Genomic DNA, 25,799 nt, shown 5'->3' on the forward strand with positions numbered 1-25,799 from the left:
TCCCTTTGAGCTCAAGATGTGTTCATCTCTCTCTGCTCACCTCTGGGGCATGTCCCACAGGCAGCAAGAAATGAGGAAGCACGTGAGTGACATCTCTCTTCTCCACACCCACCCCTCCTCCTGTATTCCTTTGTTTGGTAAGCGGTACCTAACATCTAATGAATTGCTCAGAACAGAGACCTGGGCCCCATCATTGAATGCTTCCATCTTGCTTCAATTCAGTTATTCTAGGTGTTCTAGAATTCTCTGAACATCAACTTCTCCCCTACCGCCACCGTGTGCTCTCACCTGGATCTTGCAGTAGCCTTCTCCTGATCCATGACCTTTGCTCCCCAACACTTTCTTCAGTGTGGTCTCTCTGAAGCGTCCGAATCAACCTACTTTATCAACTTAAATCACTCCACTGCCCTTGGACAAGAAGCCCCAACCCCTCGGCCGTGCTTTCCACATACGGGCATACCTCGTTTTATTGTACTCTGTTTAACTGAACTTTATGGATACTGCAATTTTTACAAATTGAAGGTCTCTGGTGACCTTGTGTTGAACTAGCCTATCGGCACCAGTTTGCTAACAGCATTTGCTCATTTTGTGTCTCTGAGCAGTCGTGATAATTCTTGCAGTATTTCCAATGTTTTCACCATTACTATATTTGTGACGGTGATCTGTGATCAGTGGTCTATTATGGTTGTTTGGGGACGCTACTCACCATACCCGTATAAGACAGCAAACTTACGCAATAATGACCAGTCATTACTCACCCTGCCCGCCTTGGGCCTCCCTGATCTCTGAGACACAATACTGAAATCAGGCCAATTAATAACCCTACAAAGTCCTCTAAGTGTTCAAGGGAAAGGAAGAGTCACACGTCTCTCACTTTGAATCAAAAGCTAGAAATAATTAAGCTTAACGATTAAGGCACGTGGATAGCTGGGACAGGCTGAAAGCTAGGCCTCTCATGTCAAACAGCCAAGCTGTGAATGCAAAGGAAAGTTCTTGGAGAAATAAAAAGTGCTTCTCTGCTGTACACACAAATGATAAGAAAAGGAAACAGGCTTATTGCTGATATGGAGGAAGTTTTAGCGGTTTGGATCAAAGATCAAACCAGCCGTAACATTCCCTTAAGCTTAAGCTTAGTCCAGAGCAAGGATCTCTTTAATTCTGTGAAGGCTGAGAGAGGCGAAGAAGCTGCAAAGACAAGTGGGAAGCTAGCCGAGGTTGGTTCAGGAGGTTTAAGGAAGGAAGCCAGCCCCACACATCCAAGTGCAAGGTGAAGCGGCAAGGGCTGACGTAGAAGCTGCAGCAAGTTCTCCGGGAGATCTGGCTGCGATCCTTAATGAAGGTGGCTCCCCGGATGACAGATTTTCAGTGTGGTTGAAACAGCCTTATATCAAAAGAAGATGCCATCCAGGACTTTCATAGCTGGAGAGGAGAAGTCAGTGCCTGGCTTCAAGGCATCGAAGGACAGGCTGACACTCTTGTTAGGGGCTAATGCTGCTGCTGACTTCAAGTTGAAGCCAATGCTCAGTTACCATCCTGAAAATCCTAGGGTCCTTGAGAATTGTGCTAACTCTACTCTGCCTGTGCTCTGTCAATGAAACAAAGTCTGGATGACAGCACATCTGTTCACAACTTAGTTTCCTAAATACTGTAAGCCCATTATCAAGACTTACTGCTCAGAAACAGAAGATTCCTTTCAAAACAGTACTGCTCATTAACAATGCACCTGGTCACCCAAGAGCCTGGATGGAGATGTATGAGGAGGTTAATGTTTTCAGGCCTGCTAACACAGCATCCATTCTGCAGCCCGTGGATCAGGGAGTCATTTTGACTTTCAAGCGTTATCATTTAAGAAATATATTTTGTAAGGCAACAGATGCCATAGACAGGGGATTCCTCTGATGGATCTGGCCAACTTCTGGGAAGGATTCACCATTCTGGGTGCCATTAAGAAAACTGGTGATTCCTGCGAAGAGGTCAGAATACCAACGTGGACAGGAGTTTGTAAGAAGCTGATTCCAAACCTCATGGATTGAGCTGCTCAAGATCTCAGCAGAGGAAGTCACTGCAGATGTGGTGTGGAAAAAACAAGAATCAGACGTGGAGCCTAAAGAGGGCACTGAATTGCTGCAATCTTGTGACAAAACAACAGATAAGGAGTTGCTTCTTACGGATGAGCAAAGAAAGTGGAGTCTGGGATGGGAGCTACTCCCGGGGGAGATGCTGGGAATTTGCTGAAATGACAACAAAGGATTTAGAGTATTATCTACACTCAGCTGATAGAGCAGCGGCAGGTTTTGAGAGGACAGACTCCAATTGTGGAAGGTCTACTGTGGCTAAAATGCTATCAAACGACATCTGATGTCATCACATGCTACAGAGAAATTTTTTGTGACTGGAAGAATCAATCCATGTGGCCAACTTCGCTGCTGTCTTATTTTGAGAAATGGCCAAAGCCACCCCAACCTTCAGCAGGCACAGACACCGAGGCAGAACCATCCACAGGCAAAAAGATTACAATTCACGGAAAGCTCAGATGATGGTTAGCATTTTTTAGTGATAAGGTATTTTTAAGTTAAGGTATGTGCACTGTTTTTTTAGATATCATGCTGTTGCATGCTTGACTAGAGCATAGTGTAAACGTAACTTTCATATGCACTGGGAAGCCTAGTGATTTAGTAATTCATCTGACTTGCTTTACTGTGATATTTGCAGGGGTCTGGAACCGAATGGTTAAGACCTCTGTGGCATTCCTGTGTGAACTCACCCAGTGAATTCCCAGTCTTCTGCTGGCCTCAACTTTGAGATGACTTCATCCCAGTGAGCATTCTCTGTTCTAGGCTCCTGTACTGTCCCATGTTTTTTTTTTTTTTTTTTTTTTTAATTTTTTTTAAATGTTTATTTGTTTTTGAGACAGAGACAGAGCACCAGCAGGGTAGGGGCAGAGAGACAGAAGGAGACACAGAATCCGAAGCAGGCTCTAGGCTCTGAGCTGCCAGCACAGAGCCCAGCACGGGGCTCAAACCCACGGACTGTGAGACCATGACCTGAGCTGCAGTCGGACGCTTAAACGACCGAGCCACCCAGGCACCCCTGTACTACCCCACGTTTCTTACATTCACCTATTCTCTGGTCTGTGAGAACGCGGTGAGGAAAGAAACTGTATCTATAAACTCACCTGTCTCCTGTACCGTGTGGCCTGGTGCCTGCCAAAGAGTAACTCAAATGCTCACTGAATGAATACATTAATAAACGAATTTCCCTTTGTCAGGCTTTCTGAAAGCTCAGTGTCCTAAATGAAATGAAAAAGCCCTGTACGAACTTGACAGTCACATAAACACTACGTGACGTCAGCTTATTGTGGGCAGCCACGTCCAGTAACAGAGATCCAGGACTACTGGGCACAACTACTGGCACGCCGGCTCCTTGGGCAGTGACGGCCTAGGACGAAAAGTAAGCTACCATCTCCATGTGCTTGCAAAAGTCTTTCCAAACGTGAAGCAAATTCAGGAAATGAAAATGAGCTCTCTTCTTATACCAGATTCCTTTCCTTTGTCACAATTTCACGGATCATCTGGAAAAACCTATTTGTAGGAATATCTAAAGGAGGATCCTCAACATATATGTTCTTTGTGATAACAAACCCTGAAAAACAAGGGGAAAGTGACTTCTCGTTAAGAAGCCTGTGAGTTAAAACACCTCTCTAATGGGTACAAGTCTCCTTTTAACGTCACCACCACCAATGTGGTTAGGGCTCTTCCAGGAACACCACCAAGCAAGCACCTTCTCCACTGCTGGTAAGCATCTCCTGAGCATAAGCCATGAAATGTGTTAAAATATACTTTGGGCAAGGGATCATCTGTAATAACTGAATTATTCTGCATGTATAGAAACAAAATTTATGCTTAAGTTCTATCAAGAAACCATCTAAGTCTCCTGACAAGCTGGGCGTCTCCACTCCATCCTCTCTGATGCAAGAAGGAGAAATGGGGCCACAGGTCCCCAGGAGCGGTCTCTCTGAGGGCAGTCCTCCCCGGCATTCTCCCCATGATGCAGGTAGCCTTGGTGCTATTGTGAGTCCCTAAAAGATGAGCTGGCAAGATGCATTCATCACGTTCCCTCCCACCATGACAGCACAGCCAAGACATGAGGGAGGACAGCTTCCCCACCCATTGTGGTTCCCAAATAAGCTGTCGCCTGTCTACTTCCCACCCCAGAAAATGACACAGAAATACATTAGTCACTATCTTGACTCAGTATTTTCCTCTGCATCGATGGATTTTAGAAAATGATACCAGCTTAGAAATAACGTTGAGTTTCCTCTGTGTTTCTCTTCTAGGAAATGACCCAACAAGACATTCCAGACAACAGCTCAGGAGACACACGTTTTCAGAAATGCCTGGATGTTAACAGCTGTAAGACTGTGGTAGAAGGAGCTAATTTCTTTGAAGGAAGAAGACAGAGCCCAGGCAGAAGTGGAAAGTAGTGAGATAAGGTTGATTTCAGAAAGTATTTTGTTCCTGGACAAGCGTACTCATAAGGCACAGTCCATTTAAAGACCATGAAGGATGGCGTTCTAGTTTCTCTAACATTGTTTCAACTCTGGTCAGGGACAGACAGACTGTGGCGCTGTTCTGGGTACTGTGAACTCACACGCTCCATAACAATAACAAATGCTTATTATAAGCCAGGAAATATGCTAAGGACTCTACATAAATTCACATGTAAGCCTTATCACGTTGTTACCCCTGTTTCATCAAGTAACTCGAGGCAAAGAATCTCACTATGTAGCCCAAGGTCACACAGCCACCCAACGGGCTTACAATAAAACACCAGTTAAAACACTTTAAGTGGACTGAATGTTCTAGGCTTTACGATCTCACTGTGCAGATTGTAACTAGGATTCCTTCAGCCGGGAAGGCTGTGACTACACACGAATCACGCAGAGTGCTCAAGTGACTTGGAATGGAAGCCCGGAGTCTATGGCAAACCAAGAACTGTCCAGTTACCCTGATGCTTAAAGGTACAGCACACGGATTACAAGTTTTATACTCCTGTTCAACTGCCCGAAGTTTTACATCTGCAAAAAACATTTATCACGTTTCTAGAGCAGAATAAAAAAAAATACCGATGGGAAAATTAATATAATTGTATGTGGGGAGGGACTAAGGAGAAACAGTGTCATTAGAGTTGATTAATCCTCCAATTACAGCGTAGGCTAAATCAGGGAAATTGGGGGGCTCGCTAACGAATTTACGACCTAATCATTCAAACGTGTATGAAACGTACAATGTAAGTTTGAATGAGGGTACCCACCCTATTTTGATCAAAGGATCAAACTCCTGCTTGGAGATCAACCCTTGACAACAGTCTGCAAACTCATTTCAGTCCCCTCTGAGCAGAGCGGAAAATTTCCCAGCAACAGGAGGAGAAGCTGTGTGTGCCAGAACCCCTGGCACTCTAGGACGGTGTTTTCTGGGAGTCAGCCGCATTATTTATAGTGTTGGGCTAGCAACTGAAAACACAGTCAAAAACCATCTTGCTTTTTGGAGGAAAAATTAATGAAGTGTTTCATGCACGAGGCAAGAGTGTGTGTCACAAAATACAGGGAAAAAAATCCCTCCATGGGACACATTCTGTTGGTGGTGGACATCTGTTGCTATGGGAGTAGACTCTCCACCATGACCCCACACTCACCAGTCGTGGACGGTTAGGGACACAGGGCCGAAAGGTCTCACTCAACAGTGCCCTCCTGTCTCAGTGTCCTGCCCTACTGAGCACTAGCACTCCAAGCTCATCAAATCCACCATTAACAATCCTGTTATGATGATTTTCACTCTGCACCAGCAAGACCTCTAACCCAAAGCCAAATCAAATCAAAACCCAAAGAAAAACAGGAAGGGCGATTTTCGCTGCAGTTCTGTGAGGTTCTGTCGGCATCTCTGAGAATACGCCATCAGTAGGCACACCTTTAGTCAAACAGGCCAGATCTGAATCGCTGATCATGAAAATGAGGACAAAGTTAACAGCATTCTTTATCGTGTCTTAGTTCTAAGGTGGAAATTAAAAAGATCAGGCCCGTGGTAAGTCATGAATTGAGACAGAACATCTCCCAAATGCAGGACAGAGTCTCCAAATTTTTTAAAAATATGTATTCATTTTTGAGAGAGAGAGAGAGAAAAAAAAAGAGGGAGAGGGAGAGGGAGAGGGAGAGGGAGAGGGAGAGGGAGAGGGAGAGGGAGAGGGAGGGAGAGGGAGAGGGAGAGGGAGAGGGAGAGGGAGAGGGAGAGGGAGAGGGAGAGGGAGAGGGAGAGGGAGAGGGAGAGGGAGAGGGAGAGGGAGAGGGAGAGGGAGAGGGAGAGGGAAGGAGGGAGGGAGGGAGGGAGGGGGAGGGAGGGAGGGAGGGGGAGAGAGAGAGAGAGACACGCAGAGCGTGAGCAGAGTAGGGGCAGAGAGAGAGGGAGACACGGAACTCAAAGCAGGCTCCAGGCTCCACTAATAGCACAGAGCCTGATGTGGGGCTCAAACTCATAAGCTGTGAGATCATGACCTCAGCCCCAAGTCGGACGCTTAACCGACCGAGCCAACCAGGCACCCCTCTCCAGCTCTTTTAAGGTGGGTTCTATCAGGGGACACTGAAGAAACACCAGAAACACCAGGAAAGTTTATTTACTCCCTTTGCCTCAGCTTCCCGAATACACGGTCTTTCAGCAAAGAAAGGATCACTCCCCCTTTGATGAGCACAAGATCTCAAACTGTAACTACTCATGAAAACAAGAATCAAGATTTTAAAAATAAAAAGGTGAGGTTTCTCAAAGAACAAGCTGCCTTTCCCTGGCAAATATTTAGATCCAATTCAAATATGTTTCCGAGCATCTTTCATTTGCAAAGGCCCTGTGCTTACGGATGCCAGACATCTATGTAACTTTCACAGCCAGCCAATGGGTCCCGAATCTGCATACCGCTCCATTCATCACTGGCAGATGTAATCCTTTCAGCACGTGCTTAACCAACTGAAAGTGTATCTCAGTCTTTCTTTGTCCTTCATGAGCTTCATGACATTTTTGAAGAGCTCAGCAAATGAGTACTGGACAAAATTCACATAATTGTACTGTGGTAACAGAACAGCATAACTTTCAGATACAACCACATCATGTTTGTAACTTACTCTCCAGTGTTTCAGAAAAAAACTTTAAAGGCAGTGATAGAAGAAGAGAGACTGATAAAAACAGTTATGACTTTGATAAGATGGATCAAACATATGACATCTGGGGACTCCAGGTAAAGAATATATGGTAATTCTTTGTACTGTTTTTAGAACTATTTTTAAAGTCCGAAATTACTTCGAAATAAAAAGTTAAAAAACAAATCTATGTCCTGACAAGAAGAATCCCAAAACTGGAAGGAAGATCCCAAAACTAAACTGGTATGTCACCTTTTCTATTTAAATGAGCCATTCAGGAGAAGAGGGAGGCAAATTTTGGAAGGTAATGTTACGGGGTCTTAAAGGGAGAAAAATGATAGGAAAAAAGTGTTTAAAATAGGCTTCATTTTAAAAAAAGTAATATACTCACTGTCCAACCCAGGATGGCTGATTGTCATTAATGAGATGGATTTTGTCAATGGAGAAGAAATGGCTGATGTACAGTAATTAAATCCCTGTTGTTTAGATCTGTGACATGCCTGTGAAGTACAAAAAAAAAAAAAAAAAAAAGTGAAAACCAGGATGTAAGCATATGCTCCTTTTATTTCTAGATCAGCACAAAACTTTACATCCCACCCCAACCTAAGAAAAGAACGTGATACAGGTGAGGGCTAAACAGCAGAGGCTCTGTGGTCAGACACCCTCGACTCAAGTCTGCCCCTGCTACTTGACCGCTGCTCAACTTCAAAGGAACTACTTAGCTTTCATGAGCCTTAGTTTTATCTGGAATAATTCAAGTACCCATCCTTTCCAGTGGTTTCATATCCCTCCTAATACCTAATAATGTTTTAAACTTAGTACGTGCTTAGTAAACATCTGCTGAACACATCATCAGATGAAAGTAACTTCATTGTAAATAGCAAACTACATACAGTAGTTCTCGTTCTTTGAAAATCTAAGTCTTTTAGAGACATAGTAGAGAGCAGTAATATTATTCTGATTTTAAGCATGTTCTTTTTTATTTTTATTTTTTTTAATGTTTATTTATTTTTGAGAGAGAGAGGGAGACCCAGAATCTGAAGCAGGCTCCAGGCTCCGAGCTGTCAGCACAGCACCTGATGCGGGGCTTGAACTCATGGACCACAAGGTCATGACCTTAGCCGAAGTCAGACACTCAACCGACTGAGCCACCCAGGCACCCCAGTATTATTCTGATTTTAAAGATTTGGAAACAGAGATGCAAATAAAAGGCGTTTTAAGATCAAGATCAAGGCAGCCATGCATCTGGGAAGAAGCCTTTAAAGCCCTTTCATTCCCTCTCCTAAGAGGACACTGCTTCTGCATGTACCCGAGGGGGACCGAGGGTGGCCAAGTTACCTCCCTCAGTGAATTCGCAGCAGCTTCGAGGTCGTGTAATGCAGCCAGCTGCAGAAGCTTGTGTAAGAACACCCCTGAGAGCCAGCCCAGCAGTGCTTACGAGCACACTTATGGGGTGAGGGACTCCCCCTTCCTTTTGTTCTGAGCGCTCGTTCCTATTGTTAACCGATTTTAAATCGCCAGGAATCCCTCCCTTCTTAGTGGGCTGCAATCTGCACATGCTCGGAGGGGAGCAATGAAAATCCATTACTACCATGAACGCGACTCAAGTGCGCCAAAGACTTCTGATTATTCAGAGCCTGCTCCGTGCGTAACCATGGAGTCTGAGGCAAACAGTTGCTGTGTTTCGAACACAACTGTGAGGTCTGAGGAATGACCTCAGTGAAAGGCAGGGGCCTTCAGCAGGAAGCTGGCTGCAGGCGACTTGTCCAGATCAGAGACACCAGCAGCTCAAATCCCCACTCTGAAGTTGCACACGAGACAAAAACTGCGGGTGAGCAGAGAGTTCCAGAAAGGCAAATAAGCACAGGAAAGCACGAACATGTCAGCAGCTTCCTCCACAAAGGCTCGATCAGAAAGGCCATTTCAGAAAGACTTCGGTGGTAACTGATAGCACTTACTAACACACGGGGTCCTCTGTCCAATTCCTAGGATTATCAGTTTCAGGAAAGGTTTTCCATCAACTGTACTGAGAAAATGAAAAATCTTCTCCTTTCCTCATAAAACACTTCTACTTCAGAGATGTGGAAAGAGGCTGTGAGACTTACCCCGGGAATTCTGAGGGGAACGCTGTCCGGCTCACAGCCAGTCAATGAGGCCTCAGGCAAGTCACTCAGGTGGGTGTGAAGCTGTCGCCCCCGAGGGAGGGCTTACGCCGAATCCGAAGGGATATCCTGGCTCCAAGCCCAGGATTCCGTTCACAAACCCCCGATGCTGGCATTTTACTGGGTCTTACAATGACTTCCAAAGGGCTCTATATACTTTTGTATGACTTGCACTTTTGTTTTTTAGACTCTCCACTTACCAAGGATGCTCTCAGCAAGTCACGAAAGAATGGTTTTTTACTCCCTTTTTCTGTCACCATTAGGCTGAATACATTTAAATCATTTGCTTCAATAAATATGTTCTCCATATTTTTTAAAATTTATTTATTTTTTGAAATGTTTACTGTTTTTTTTTAGTAATCTGTACACCCAACATGGGGCTTGAACTCATGACCCTGAGATCAAGAGTCAGATACTTTTCTGACTGAGCCAACCTGGTGCCCCTCTTCTCCATATTCTTGTTATTTTTCTTAACTTTAGAAAAAGTTAACAAAGTATCAGGCCCAGAAGACATGGGCGGTGGGGGAAGGGGATAACATGGCAAAATCCCTCTGGGCCTTCAATTTGATTTTCATCAGGCCTAAATTCTCCTGGGTCTTCACCTAAGTGATGCATTAAGGTAATCCTCCAGTGTCCAGTTTCTATCTGGTCGTAGCATTTCTATGTAGTGGGGTATACAAAACATTAAACGTCTACGTAAAACCTATGTCTCCCACTCAGAGAACAGGCTGTTTAACATTTTTGTTGGTTTGTCTAATTAGAAATGTTTCATTACGCTTCTATCTAAAACTCCAGTCACCTACCCAAAGACAGGTGTTTAATTTTGTTGTCTGTTTAATTAGAAATGTTTTGGGGCACCTGGGTGGCTCAGTTAAGCGTCCGACTTCGGCTCAGGCCATGACCTCGCAGTTTGTGGGTTTGAGCCCCGTGTTGGGCTCTGTGCTGACAGCTTGGAGCCTGGAGCCTGTTTCACATTCTGAGTCTCCCTCTCTCTCTCTCTCTCAAAAATAAATAAACGTTGAGAAAAATTAAAAAAAAAAAAAAAAAAAGAAAGAAAGAAAGGAAAGATTCAGGTGTATCACAGAATCCTCCCAGGAATCAATCCAAAGTCCCCTTGGCCCCGGAAAAGGGCCGGGAGCAGTGTGGGCTATAAAAGCATGGAATTCCAATTCTCCAGGCCAACTCCTGAGGACCTGCCCCAGGTGACAAGTGCTGGGGAAATCACCTGACTGGCCAAGGACGGCCAGCTGGGGCCCCCAGAAGGGAGTCCTAGGAGAGTGGCAGTGCAAAGAGAGCATCAGGCGGGGGCAGGGAGTGAAGATGCTCTCTGAGAAGTTCTCAGAGTGACAGGAAGCAGAGAGAAAGAAACAGCCATTTCCCAGGCAATGTGAGAAGGCAAAGAATAAGATCTATTTTTTCCAGGAAGGTATAGGTTTTTGAAAAATTGGGAAATTTAACAATGCTGTGTAGCATACTTCAAGAGTCATTTTACTACTGGCATGGTGAAAGAAGTCCTCAGATAAGAAGGAAAAAACCCAATTTAATATCCTGGATACTTTCCTAATTTAAAAAAGTCTGCTTTGATGGACTATTCAAATCCATGCAGATGAATGGTATTCTGGAATTAGTTAAGTGCTAAAACCTTGCTTTGTGCTAGATGGGGTGTACTAGACCGTGGGTAAGCAATCACAATAACTAGCCTCATGGTAACGTAAGTCTTGCTTTCTTTGTTCCCGACGTGAAGACACATGTAGGGAAGTACAGTTAATTTTTCCAAATGAGCAGCATACACCTGCTTCAGCCTTACCTGCTGATCAAACATCCTGTGTTCTCTCTGGCCTGATTCCAGATCCTCTTCTGAAAGCGACATCAGAGAGTCACCCCTTGCCTCCCCACTGAAAGGGTGCCTGAGCTCTTTGGTGTTTGCAGAGTTTACGTCTAGAGATGAGGACGGCTTGTTTCCGACACCGGCTCCTCCTGTCAAGCCTTCTAGGCTGAAACTGAACACAGAGCAAAGGAGTTAATTCATGTGACTTCTGAGTCTCCGAAAGGGTGGAAGATACGAAAGTGCTTTGAGTGTTGCTGGCAGATTATTTCTAAGTTACCTAGCAAAGCTATCGACCAGAGCACGGCACAAATGAGCGCCACCTACCTGTCCCCCAACAGGTCTTGGTAGGCTGAAAAAGCATATGCACTTAGGTTTTTTTACCTCCTTCAATTTATTCAAATGTTGATCATGTAAGGTCATTTTCTCAAGATTTTTTTTTTTCAATATACCATGCAGACAGACCAGATTATCTTATTTATCGTTTATGTAGGTGTGTTTTTCCTTGATCTGATGTAATTAATCCCCGCCAAAACCAAACTAGGCTAATGCCAAAGAATTCCATGGCACAGAGAAAACAGGTGCATGAGTAGCTCTCAGAAAACAGGCAGGGACACTCAGAATTGCCCTTGTGTCGCTTAAGTGGACCTTTATAACTTTACATTCAACTACAGGCCAGTCAACCTTTCTAATTTCACAGGTTTGTGTCGACCCCGGGAAGTCGGGATTACTTATGAGCAGTATCATCTGGGCACATGTGGCCACACAATCCCTGCTGGACAGGCTTCCTGGGAACTGCTGATTGCAGACGGGCACACAGGACACCTTAAAGAACAAAAGCTAAAAGCAACTATGTCTAAGAGCTTTAATTTGTTTGTCTTGTCTTGATATTGGCCCAGAAAGGGGGCAAATTTAGGATATGGCATGTAGAATGGGATCCCTGGTGGGCAGATTTTGCAGTTTGCAGGGTGAAAAGCATTTTTTGGTAAGCAGGAAACTACAGAGAGAGGGTGGCCATCGATGAGCTTTGGGGTTGCTGGTCAGAATAATTCACATCTGGTACAGCTGCGGTGGGAACTTCTTTAAAATAAGCGAGATCTCAAAATACAGCCAGAGCAGACCGTGTTCTCACTCACAGGCGGTTGGAAGTGCACTCGAAGGTACACGGAAGCTATTTAGTTATCTCTGCTACAACTGCAGACTTAATTCCACAAATGAATTCGTACGCCAGTCCAGAAGGGCTTGTATTTGCCTTTTTGTATTGCATAAATTGCTTATTATGAACTGAAACCATATGCCTCTATTTTTCTCTAGTGGGTAATTGAAACAATGGATTTTGTTTTTCTTATTTCAATACGACAATAGAAACCATGATTAAGTAGAAGTAAATGTCTCTGTAAAACTCATTTTCAATGGCAGGGATAAGACAGGCTAAGTGAAGAAGAAACTTAGTTTTCTATTGTGAATTGTTTGTGAAGCCTGAGAAAACCAGATGTGTTATTACCACAAAATTTAATCCTGAAAATGTTTCAGTAATTAAATCTGGCTGCTGAGTTGAGAGAAAAATATGAAACATTGAGGAATCTATGCATTTGGAACCTGAAGAGATTGGTTGACTTGGAAACACAACAGAAATAAAAATTCATCGTACTTGTGGCCTTGCTTCTGTCATTGTTTTCTTCAGGATGTGGGAATCCCCAGGTTCCGGGAATGAGGACAGACCGGAACAAAGAGAGAAGGGGTCTGCCATACCGTAGATACAAGTCTGTGCGGAAAACACCAAATCTACAGCCACTTGGGACACCAGAAGCATCAGAGTACACTATCTGACTCCCGGGCTATATCCCTTCAATTGGATCAGTGATGCCCGCAGCAGCAGGAACTCAACATTGTGCTCACAGCCAAAGCGGGCTGCCATATGCATTCTAGCCACCCAGAAGCAAGCTCCCAGCCAAAAGCCCAGGTGCCGTATTTTACGATTCCCCCTTCGGTGGCTGGACACGTAACGATACCGTACCTTCTGTAATTAAAGTCAGCACTCAGGGCAGCAGAATATTGTACACCAGAAGGACACCAGCTCATACTGGGGATGACATCAAAGGCAGAAACAGAAATGGAGGGAGAAAAGAGCAAACAGGGATAGGATTACTGGGTTTGAAAAGAAAGGCCACAGTTACAGACAGATGGATTTATTGGATTATCAAAAAATTAGGAACATAACATTGAGAATTTAGAAAAAGACACAAAAACCATGGAAACTTAAAACTGTGCTACTAATATCCCTCTAGACACTGTGTTGGAAAGGACTATGGGTGTCTGTTACAGGGTAACAAGTCCGATTTGAAACCCAAGAATTCCTTCTGCCGGACTCTGAAAAAAAGAGCCCACTCTGCCCACAGATTCCTCCTCAGGTATCCTCCAGGGCTGCAGCCTCTGCTGCCGGGGGGCGGGGTGGGGGGGCACTCTCTCCACAAGCTCCACCACTCCCAGACCTCCTTGACCATGGCTATGATCCCTAACTGAACCAAACCCATCCTTGACAAAAAGGGACAATGACAAAGTGCACTGGGGTGGGCTGAGTCACTGGTTTTCCTCAGGTGTTTCTAGGAAGGGTCCGTCTAAGCCAGACACATTCTAAGTCTTTCATAATAATGATATCCCACCAATACTCACACCCACCTTTAACCCCTACGCACTAGGCTGTTAAGCACTGAAGGTAAACAGCTGTAACAAAGGCCATATTTCCTTGTATTTTAATGATAACGGAGGCATTTACTTTCTTCAAAAGGAAAGGAATTCCATGGTACTAAGTCAAAAATGGGTCTTAATTTTAGGTTTGCAACCATTTTCCCCCACAAGATTAAAAAAAAACCCTCATCTGATCATCTACTTTGATTACCTTGGCACTGATATTTATTTTCAAGTGGGAGGGACAGGAAATCTAGGGTTGGAAATACCATGTAAATATGACCAGGCCAAAAAAAAAAAAAAAAAAAACCAAAAAAAACCACACAACTCAAAATACGAGGTACACTGTAAAGGGAACTTCATCAGTACGTAAGGATTTTTGATGAACAAAAGCGATCATTTAAAAAGTACACTGCTACTATCTGGCGTCTTAAGTTCTAAGTGACGTGCTTTTGATTTTCAAGGGGGAGGGGGGGTTAACATTAACACCCACTCAGCTCCCTCTGGAATCTTGCAAATGGGAAGATCTGCAGACAGCAAAAACCCCTAACCTTGAATACACCTAATTAACAATTTTCTTGACAAGTGCGGGTTTTTGATAGAGGAAAAGAGACAAGGAAAATGGTGGGAAAATAGAAGAGCTACCCCTAAAAGTAAATCTTTAAAATAAGTATCTTAAAAATAATTTAAATAGTAAAACACTTAAAACCCGATTAAAGTACAAAGCTCCCAAGGGCAGGAGCACAAAGGAGAAATACGCATCTCAGAGATAGTTCCAGTCTGTGAAGTGGTATCAGAAAGACTTCTAATTTGGTCATGTGAGGGGAGCAAGCCTCCATATATCTTACAAACACGAGACTCAGAAGCCCATTCTCTGACATTAACTTAATTTTGAATCTCCAAACTGTCAAGAAAAATTTTAAAATATCCAACTTATTGAAAACACCACATGGTAAATCAGCAACTGAACTGACATTATCGAATCATTCAGAAAACAAATCTCCTTCTACAGATGTAAACATCCCTTTACTCTCAGAAAATGGTAACGCTGTGAGAAAGCAGGATGAAACTGAGGCTGAAGAGAAAGAAGAGTGACGGGAGACAGCAAGAGGGACCTCACAGGGGTCCCGAGGCTCCAGGAGCCACAGACCTGCCCTGGCTTCCGGCAGGAAACCCCTTTCACCAGAGTGTTCGGGGGCACCCTAAATCTCCTCATCCCTCCATCAGTGGAAGGGACATTTAATGGTTCTCTGGCCTTATTTTGAGATTTAGGAAATTCTAGATTAAAAAAACCCCACAAATATCCTGTTCCCGCACCTGTGAACACTGGTAGGGATGTTTCAACTTGACCGGCTAAGGCATCATATAAAATTTTAAACTGTACTTCATGCTCTTCCTGCAGAAAAACGACTAAGGGTGAAGTGGGATCTGGCACCGTTACGAAGCTTCATCTGTCAGCTCACTGGGACCGCATCCAGCAACCTGTCACCCTCCACTGTCAGCACGTGCGTGCTTTTAATAAGGTCACGCTGAAGAGCTTTAACGGAGAGCCAAACAGATCTCTAAAGGTTTCGGGTACCTCTACTGAAAAGGGTACTTGCCAACTTGTTCCCCTGGGAGAAAAACTTAACCGAGCCCTGATTACCGCGGATTCATGAGAGCATTTGTATTCGAACTCCATTTTGTGCCTGAGAGCTGGAATTAAAGGAAGCCCGCCCTTGCAAAGACGACGGGGGAGGATCACTATGTGTGGCTTCCCGAGGGCCGGCTTCGGTGGGGAGTTGCAAGTACCTCCTGACACACGCCTCCCAATACGAGGGGCTACCTGCAATCTCACCACGGTCTGTGGCTTTCTAAATCTTCTTCCCCAAACGGCGGAAGAACAGGTCACGAATGACGACTTCTGAACAAAGTAAAACTCAGCATTTGAAAAGCAAATCGGCGCTGTGTGACTAGAAATGACTTTTCAGCTTATAAATTACTCATTTTTAGCTTCAAAATGTTACCTGACAAAAAATAAGTAAGGGACTGAAAGACTGCAAGGGCCCCGGAGAGATGAGCTGATGGCTCTTACCTGCTTTAAGAAACGACCACATCCCCAGAAGGGATGTGGACTCCCCAGAGGGGGAAAAATTATTAAAAAACAAAACACGACAAAACAAAAACAATGGTGTGCAAGGTGTCAGGTGGCCTAGACATAAAGGCTTCCATCCAGTTACTAAGGAATGCATCGAAAATATGTTAGGGCCCGTGTGCCAGCACACAATTATTTCTGGTTCTTGGCCCTTTTGGGCGTTGGGGGGGTGGTGGTGGGGAGAAAGAAAAAGCACTCCTCAGGGACAACTGACGTGTCTTTGAACTCTCCTAGGGAGAACTGGGAAGACCCTATTATCAAAATCATCTGAACACAAGTACAAGATGGGGAAAAAAAAAACATTAAAAAAATTTTTTTTAAAGATAAAAGTAGAAAAGGAAAAAATTTCACATTCACGAAACCATTTCATATGCAACAGGCATCAGCGATGAACAAGTACCTATGTCTTATTTTCCTGAAGCAGACATGACATTGTTTTAAAAGACGGTTTAATCACGGATTAAGCAAAATGAGATGCTGGTTAGTCCACTAAGCTCAGAGGCAACATGGTTAGTCCATCAAGTTAGTGAACTCTGTACCTTCTCCTATGAATGGGGGGTCTCCTGACAACGTCCCCAAGAACTCGCAATGAACTGAAAATGAATGGTGGAAGAGGTCAGTGTCAAGGTGAAACAAAATGGACACAAATGCATGAAGCACACGGACATCACAAAGGGAAGAGACAATCCACACAGACAAACGGTACAGGAAGTGAGGGAATGAAAAACTGAGCAGTAAGAAACATCAGAACCAAAGAGGCCGGACAGCCTGACAAATCCTGGGGAGGGTTACTTTGCTCCCTCCCTCCTTCCTCCAAAGGGTTAATCAGGTGACAAGGAATGAGGTTTATTAAATTACAAAAGTAAAAGGATTAAAAAAGGCAATTTGAAGCTGTAAAAGGGTCTTCTTAAGACTTTAAAATTCAGCTTATACTCTATGCAGATAATGTGGTAAGCATCAAACTAATTCAAGTCATTCCATTATCTCCAGAGGCATCGGGGCAGAGGTGTGAGGTGATCCTTAAGGCGAGGCTCAAATAGGAGAGGCCATGATACTGTACAGGTTGAAAATAAAGATAACTGATAAGGTTCCAGTCTTAGTTCAGTCTTGTAATCTCAGGCAAATCATTAGGTCTGAGCTTCAATTTCCTCATCTGGGTTACAGTCCTATCCAGCCCTGAAATCAAAGTCAAGGCACAAGGAACCCCAGTGGGCTATAAAGAAAAATGGATTGCATATAAAATAAACCCTTGTTTCTTGATGTTGTTATCATTTCTGACAATACATCCTTCCATCCTTCCTTCCTTCCCTTCCTCCCTCCTTATTATTTATTTATAATGGTATGGACGTTTTTTTTTTGTTTTTTTTGTTTTTTTTTTTTAACGTTTATTTATTTTTGAGACAGAGAGAGACAGAGCATGAATGGGGGAGGCTCAGAGTGAGGGAGACACAGAATCTGAAACAGGCACCAGGCTCTGAGCTGTCAGCACAGAGCCCGATGCGGGGCTCGAACTCACGGATCGTGAGATCATGACCTGAGCCGAAGTCGGCCGCTTAACCGACTGAGCCACCCAAGCGCCCCGGACGCGTTCTTTAAAAAAAAAAAAAAAAAAGTACAGCGTGAATAAAGCTGGCAAGGAGAGCTTTTAGAAATGGCTTTTTACATAATCTATGATTTTGATCGTGTATAAAAACTACCCACCAGATAAAACAACTGCAGGTTTTCAAGGGCAGACCCTGAACTCCACCAATGTGGAGTCACAGAAAATTATGTGACATGGTCTGTTACTAAAAGAGTCTGAGAAGAGTGGCAAATTAACAAAGTGTAAGGTATTACCGTGAGCTCCATGAAGGCAGGACTTTGTCTCGTTCACCTCTGTGTCTCTAGAACCTAGAAATGCCTGGCACATAGTGGGTGCTCAATGTATGTTGGCTGAATAAAAGAATAAATGAGGGGCGCCTAGGTGGCTTAGTCGATTAAGTATCTGACTCCTAGTTTCAGCTCAGGTCATGATCTCACGGTTTCGTGGGTTCGAGCCCTACATCGGGCTCTGTGCTGGCAGAAAGGAGCCTGCTCGGGATTCATTCATTCTCTCCCTCTCCCTCCCGCTCCTACTCACGATGTCTCTCTCTCAAAAATAAATAAAACCTTAAAAAAAAAAAAGAATAAATGAGTGAATGTAATCCGATTACATGCATCTAGAGCTATGAAATCTGAGCCATGTCAAGGAATTTTTGTTTTAAAAAAGCAGTAACTGCTCCAGGTGAGTTTTTCACATGACCTGTTTTAAAACAACTATCAGCCTGCCCCCTTAGCTGCTTTTCTTCATCAAGAAAGTAGCTCTCTTGTAAGCACAACTTTGTATATCTGATGGGCATCACGGCACTTGTTCGTTAGAGCTAAAATCATTTGCTTAAATTCCTGTAAGCAGACTGTGGTCAGAAGCCACTCTAAACCACCTTATAGCCTGCTTCCAAACTGAAGGTCTGAGACCGGGTCATATGTACACAAGTCCCCAAAGACTGGAGCATACATGGAAAACTACCAACAACTCAATGACACTGAATGATTCTCCTGTTCTCTTGCTGATTAAGTAATAACTTAGGCTTTAACAAAACTTTCTGCATTAGAAACGGAGGACAATTCCTGGGAAGCAGTGTGAAAATGGAGAGTATTTGGACTGTAAGATTTCATGTCTGTTTCAAAACTGACAGGACACCATTCCCTCCAAAAGTTTTTAATCTAAGCATTTTATGAACAGATCTGGCCTGAAGGACTATTCCTGTTCATTAAACACCCACCATGTAGCAACCATACTTCCCTTGAGATTTTTATTATTACACCTATCCTTAGAGGTAGGTATTCTACAGATGAGAAAATTAAAGCCCAGAGGGATCAGGTAACTTGCCCAAGGTTATCTACACAGTGATCTCTAGAGCTGGGGTCTGAACCCAGATTTTCCCGATTCCAAAGCCCTCTAGGCTTTCTTCTGTACCATGGTGTCTCCTATGTTCTTTTACCACGATAACACCGGATCACACGATCAAAAGCAAGCAGACACTGAGAGACGGAACAAATAGCCGTGCTGGGTCCCGCTCACCTGCGCTGATTCATTTCCGCGTCGCTGGCCGCGTTCTTCCCAGGACCCCAGCTGTGCCTCCGGAAAGGGGACAGGGAGCGCATCGAGCCCCTCAGCACAGAGCGGTTCGTGGGCACTTCGGTGATGCTGTCCATCTCCTCCTCGTCCATCTCACCTGAGCCAGCAGCTTCGCCCTCACTCTCTCGACCCTCAGCTCCAGCCCCATGGCTGTAGAAGCTGTCAAGACACTGCTGATCTCTGGACCTGTTCAAATTTGAAATCTGGGGGAGGGATACGTCACTGCCATGAGAGGAATGTCGATCCAAGGAAGCCGTGTCATCGGTGGAAGAACTGGATCCGGTGATATCACAGACCAACTGCTCTTCCTCGGGCTGTAACGGAGAGAAGGCATGCACAGTTGAAAATGGCAGGACCCAGAGGACAGCCTCATTATCCCCGGTCCAGGAGTGGCTGTAGAGTGACCACAAGGTCACAGCATGATCACAGTTGGATTCAAATGGCTGCCAATGAAGGCCAAGTCTAGGTCTGTGCTCTTTCTCCCCTCTTATTAGAGGTAGACAGAACATTCCCTTCTTATGGGGGACCAGCATCTACCCTCGGGCTCAGGTCAGTTCTGTAGGCCAATACCATACACTGGAAGGAAGAGAACTCTTGAGTTACCTGGGGTTTCTGTTGCATAAAAACTCTATAAACTCATATACTCTTAGGTTTAATTCCCTGCAAACCCCCCCACCCCCCAAGCTTTAACTAAAAACAAGGTTGTCTGCTTGGCTACAATAATGTTGTTCTGAAGTCAATATTCCAAAAGCAAGTCTGCAATTGTTTTTAGAGTCCTTTTGCAAAATGCAGAATTGCTTATGACCCTACCTAAGGTCTGCCAAAAAGCCCACATTCTGGCCACAAATGCCTGACTAGAAGAACTCGATTCCTTTTCCTCCTTTCACACAGAACTGGCAGTGTTATCAAGCCAAATGTCACATAAAATAACCAAGTCCTGGCAATGGAGTCTTTAGTGAGTGATGATGTTCTTTTCCCTGGCCAACTTCTGGAGTCTGCAACAGTACAGTTTTGATCCCAAGTAGCCTGACAGTCCTCTGTTTGCTACACACAGCACAACACATACATTGAGAGAAAGATGAACACTCTGACACTCAAAAGATGAATTTATCCAGAAGATACACAGAAGTGTTTAGAAGACGCATGATCCCACTCTCAGATTTGGGCACTGAACTGTCTTAGCATCTTTATTTTATTGTGTTCTTGTAGGCTAGAGAGCAGGGATGAGGGAAAGCCATTCTGTGGTTATTTTTCCTTCTTTACAGCATTTTCCTAATTAGCCAGTCTACTCAAAGCTTTAATTAAGAGTAAAGAAACTTACAGTTCTTTGAGAAAGATTTTAAAAATTATGCAAACTAATGAGCACTTTCAGCTTTGGAATAGAAAACAAGACCTATTCTAGAAGGAGAGTATTTTCAAATGTTTACGCTAACACTTCAAAACATTCTTTATAACGTTTGGGCTGAATCTTGTCAGCTCTTAGGAGTTTTTCTTCACTCTGTGGCATCCGGCTTCCTCGGTTAATTGCTCCCTAAATGATCCATGAGGGCTGAGACTGACAGGGAGGTGTGAGGGTCACTGGGATCCAATGGGCTCTCGGGCCCTCCCAGTGAGCAGCAGCAGCAGCAGGACGTAAACCCGGGGCGATTTCAACTAAAACTGCCCTGTTCTGATCATCTTTAAGAAACCCTGTAAGGATATGATCTCGAGGTCCGTATCAGCAAAGTCCTGTGTGTCCTTCACTGGGCCACAGTATTAAAAAAAAAAAAAAAATTATGCTTTCACCAAACTGATTCTAAAATAGGGTAGGTCTTATTTTAAAATAAAATCATCAAGGGACGCCTGGGTGCCTAAGTCCCTTCCTTCAATGTCTGACTCTTAACTTTGGCTCAGGTCATGATCTCACTGTTTGTGAATTCGAGCCTTGCATCAGGCTCTGTGCTGTCAGCCTGCTTAGGATTCTGTCTACCACTCTCTGTGCCCCTCTCCCGCTTGCTCTCTATCTCTCAAAGTAAGGGGCACCTGGGTGGCTCTGTCGGTTAGGCGTCCGACTTTGGCTCAGGTCATGGTCTCATAGTTCACGAGTTCACGCCCCACATGGGGCTCTGTGCTGACAGCTCGGAGCCTGGAACCTGCTTCGGATTCTGTGTCTCCCTCTCTCTCTCTCTGCCCCTTCCCTGCTCAGGCTGTCTGTCTCTCAAAAGTAAATAAACATTAAAAGCAATTTTTTTAAAAATCAATTTCACCTGTTCCTGCTGTCCTTTGGTAAGGTGGCTGCTAGAAAGTTTACACTAACATATTGTATTTCTATTGGAGAATACTGGCCTGGACACTTAAAAGCAATGGTGGGTAGGGGGCGCCTGGGTGGCTCAGTCGGTTGAGCGTCTGACTTCGGCTCAGGTCATGATCTCGCGGTCCGTGGGTTCGAGCCCCGTGTCGGGCTCTGTGCTGACAGCTCAGAGCCTGGAGCCTGCTTCAGATTCTGTGTCTCCCTCTTTCTCTGTCCCTCCCCTTCACCCACCCCCCCCAAATAAACAAACACTAAAAAAAATTTTTAATAAAATCATCCACTATTGATGGATGATTTTTACATTGTTCCTCTGCTCTCCAGAGGAACAATGTAAATGGTCACAAATACCAAGTTCAGGATGCCAGCTTTCTCCCTGCCTCCTCCTCAAATTCATGTCCTTCTCAGAATGTGACCTTATTTGGAAACTGGGTCCTGAACAGGTCATTAGTTCAGATGAGGTCATACAATGGTAGGGTGGCCGCAGTGTCCTCAGAAGAGACACGGGAGACACACCGGGGATGGAGCCTGGAGCGACGGGTTTCGGACCCAAGGACGGCCAAGGAGCGCCGACCAGAGCCTTCCGAGGGAAAGCAGCCCCCGACACCCTGGTTGTGGGACCTCCTGCCTCCAAAACAGTGAAGGAAAGAATTTATGTTGTTTGGAGCCACCCGATCTGTGCTAAGTGGTTACAGCAGCTGTCCCCTGCTTGATTTCTAGTTCTCAGAACAGTGCCAAGGGACAGAACGGGAATGATAAAATGAAACGTGGGATGAGCCCGTCCTAAAGCACACAGGCAAAGCCTCGAAGGAAATGAAAAGGAGCTGAAGTTTCCATTTAGCCATTTATCATATATTCTTACGAATCCATGCTTCCCGATCAGGAAGTGCATGCGGACAGAGGAACAGGCCCTGCTCAGGTTGGCACCTGCTGGTCTCGGAAGGGCGCCGCGCCGCCTTGAAAGAAGGCCTGCAGTCGCCCTGGCACTTCCCCGACCTGAGACTTAAAGAACAAGCATCCACCCTTCTGTGAGACATGAAAACAAGGTGGGGAAGTTATTGGCGGCCTTTTGATACACATCTTGCAAAAGGAGAACCCTGTCCGGGGTATGTCCTCCACACGGTGTTGTTCCGATGTGTGCCAAGATGTTTCTCGGTGTGTACTTTTAACTCTGATAAACAAACAAGCAAACAAATCCCTAAAAACTAAATAACCAGGGTGTTCCCACCCCCTCCCACCACCCTCTCCCCCACCCAGTACACGAGTTCTTTAGTCTTGCGACTCCTGGTAAGAATGATGTGCACAGAGTGTAGTATTCTCACACTCAAGTATTCTTATTGTAACTTTCAACTCTTATTACGAGCTGGTGGTTATTACCCGAGAAAGGGAAAAATAGGACACACTCAGAAATGACTGATCTCTCTTCTTAAGTACTGAGGTGGATGGGTTTTCTGTAATGCCAGACTGAATCTAAAGAAGGCTCTGAGTTACTGTTTCCCAAGACTTGAAGTGTTCTCAAGAGAATTTCATGGCTTCATCAAGTCTTCACACTATCCTGGCGGAACAGAAAGCAGTCCCTGGAGGAACCAGAAACCACACTGGGAATGTGGTCAGAGACTTTTGAGAGCTATGCATGTGTCTGCAGATAAGCCACTTTTTCGCTTCGTCTATCTATCTGATGATCTTTACATCTAAAGAGGCTAGACCTTGATGTAAGGCCTGTTGCAAGGTACTATTTTTAATCATGAGCAGGGAAAACAAGTGGCTGTTTTAAACGTCTGATTTTTTTTTTCAATATTCCCTTCCAGTCACTGAATTTATTTGTGCTTTAGTTCTTAGGGGATCTGCCAAATAAGAATATGAGAACTGTTACTTCCATCATTCTCCCCTCTCCTCACAGAAAGTACCAGGTTTTAGGGATGCTGTTTTTCCATTTACACATCAGAAAGGGGAAAAACTTATGGCTTCTGTCACATAATAGATGTTCCAGGCCTGACATTTGAAGCCATTCTTAACGGTTTTTGAGTTATGTGTCAGTCTTTCTTTAGAGAGGTTTTTAAAATGTCTGCTAACTAAATGACTTTCAGAGACTTCGGAAATTAGTCCTGATTGTATGGAAAAATGGTGCTCTGGGGTCAGTTTAACTAGTACATGTTTAAAAACCTGGTTTTGACTCCATGTAAATCCAATGTATTAGTTAAATTGGTCCCATGGCACCATTCCTTCAGGTGGTCAGGAGGGACAGCCTAAGTTCCTGAAAGTCATTTAATATATTTAAGAAACACACACACGTGTGTGTGTATATATATATACATATATATACACACACACGTGTGTGTGTGCGCGCGCATATTTTAGAAAAAAATCCATAGCTTTTCTTCCCCTAGTCTTACAAGCAGATGGTCAAAACAATTCTCTGCTAAATACACGTTGTCTTTTTCCCGTACGATGTGGTACTGAGAGTGGCAGAGAAGTCAAAGGGACGGAGAAAGGCAGACGGAGAGAAGGGGTGGCTGGGCGTTGCCTGTGTGTGAGGGAGCAAGTGTACCGGGAGAAAGAACACTGGGTCCATACTGGAGACTGGCATGGAAACCCTCCCTCCTTTGAGCTGCCATCATTGGTTTTCCTCCTGCACGTGGGAGGATCGAAACACACACAAAAACCATCATCTCTACCAACATCCTTCCTTTTTTACAGCTTAGGCAATCCTGGAAATCTGCAAATGGTTGCCAGGCTAGCAAGAGTCTCCAGCAGTCCAAGAGAAATGGCAAGGAATGGGCCCAGTAAGTAACACCGAGGTATGTGCACTATTATTCTTCACAAGCGCCAGTCTCTGCCGGACAGCCTGGACTCCAGCGGCAGGAGCTGAGCTGATGGAGTGACCCAAGGACACCGTTTTGCTTAATTTAAGGTCACATAAGCGAAGAAAACTGAAACTGCCAAATAATGAGGTAGATGAAAAGTTAATGAAAAAGGCTCAACAATGATGCTGTCTATACAAACAGCTTGAGAAAGTAGGTCTGTCACTTAATACACATGCAGCATTCCATAAATGTGAGTCCTAATTACTGGATACTTGCCACCTGTGGGGCTCTGTATTCAGTGACTTAGATGTATTCTTTTAATATTTGATTTAGTAGACTGTGGAGCCTGGGTGGCTCGGGCAGTTGAGCATCTGACTCTTAATTTCGGCTCAGGTCCCAGGGTTGTGGGATAGATTTCTGAGTCCGGCTCCGCGCTGGGCATGGGGCCTGTTTAAGATTCTCTTTCTCTCCCTCTGCCCCTCTCCCCAGCTTGCATGCTCGCTGTAAAATTAAATAAGTAAGTAAATAAGTAAGGGGCGCCTGGGTGGCTCCATTGGTTGAGCGTCTGACTTCGGCTCAAATCATGGTCTCAGGATTTGTGAGTTCAAGTCCCGGATTGGGCTGTCTGCTGGCAGCACAGTACCTGCTTGGGGTTTCTTTCTCCCTCTCTCTCTGCCCCTACCCCATTCGCACCGTCTCTCTCTTAAAATAAACTTAAAGAAAAAAATTTAAAAAATTGATTTAGTAGGTATTCTTACTCTCACTGTACAGATGAGAAACCAGTGGTTCAGTGAGCTTATGTAATAAGATTCTAAATTAACTGGTCTGGGGTAAGGCCCAGATTTTTTTTCTTCTTTAAGCTCTCTAGATGATTCTAAGTATAACTGGGACTCAGTCCTATTATTATATGCTACAGAGCTATGACAAAAATGTTTTAAAAAATTAAGATGGACTCCAGTCCTAAATGTAAAAGCTAAAACTATACATCTTCTGAAAGAAAACATCTTGACTGGGGGCAGACCAATCAGTAACAGGACAGGACATAGGGAGCAAAAGCCATAAAAAAATTGATAAATTACCCTTCATCAAAACTCTAAACATTCAGTACATCAAGACACGTTTATGGAAGTGAAGAGGGAAAACCATATACCGGAAGAAAACATTTGCAAAACATAAATCTAACAAAGGACTGGTATCCAGGATACATATACAATACCTACTTCTCAACAACAAAAAGACAACACTCCATTTTTTTTTTTTAAATGGGCAAGAAATGTGAACAGACACTTCACAAAGGAAGATAACTAAGTGGCTAATAAACACATGAAAATGTGTTTAATATCATCACTGGTTGTCAAGGAAATGCAAGTCAAAGCGATAATGAGCTACCACTTATGCGCACGCCAGAAATGCTGAAGTTGAAACAAAACAATTATATGTGTTGGTAAAAACATGGAACAACTAAAATTCTCATATATTGCTGGTGAGGATGTAAAATGATACAACCACTTTGGAAAAAGGCCTGGGAATTCCTTATAAAACTAAACCAGGTTTCCTACCAT

The 25,799-nt window shown here is 44.2% G+C and overlaps 1 protein-coding gene across 10 annotated transcripts in view; it reads right to left on the reverse strand.

Annotated features, from left to right (window-relative positions):
- AKAP13 (A-kinase anchoring protein 13) overlaps window positions 1-25,799 on the reverse strand; it is a 334,433-nt gene that overhangs the window by 63,499 nt on the left and 245,135 nt on the right. For 7 of the 10 annotated variants that reach the window (XM_042941066.1, XM_042941068.1, XM_042941065.1 and 4 more), the window contains 5 exons: window positions 19,090-19,460; window positions 16,529-16,582; window positions 13,185-13,250; window positions 11,150-11,342; window positions 7,572-7,680 (listed from right to left, as the gene is read on the reverse strand). In XM_042941066.1, the coding sequence (XP_042797000.1) occupies window positions 7,572-7,680; window positions 11,150-11,342; window positions 13,185-13,250; window positions 16,529-16,582; window positions 19,090-19,460 (793 nt within the window). The remainder of the gene's footprint in view (window positions 1-7,571; window positions 7,681-11,149; window positions 11,343-13,184; window positions 13,251-16,528; window positions 16,583-19,089; window positions 19,461-25,799) is intronic. The other 3 variants (XM_042941070.1, XM_042941074.1, XM_042941069.1) reach the window with 2 other exon arrangements.

The sequence above is a fragment of the Panthera leo genome, chromosome B3, assembly GCF_018350215.1.
Source record: "Panthera leo isolate Ple1 chromosome B3, P.leo_Ple1_pat1.1, whole genome shotgun sequence".
NCBI classification, from domain to species: Eukaryota; Metazoa; Chordata; class Mammalia; order Carnivora; family Felidae; genus Panthera; species Panthera leo.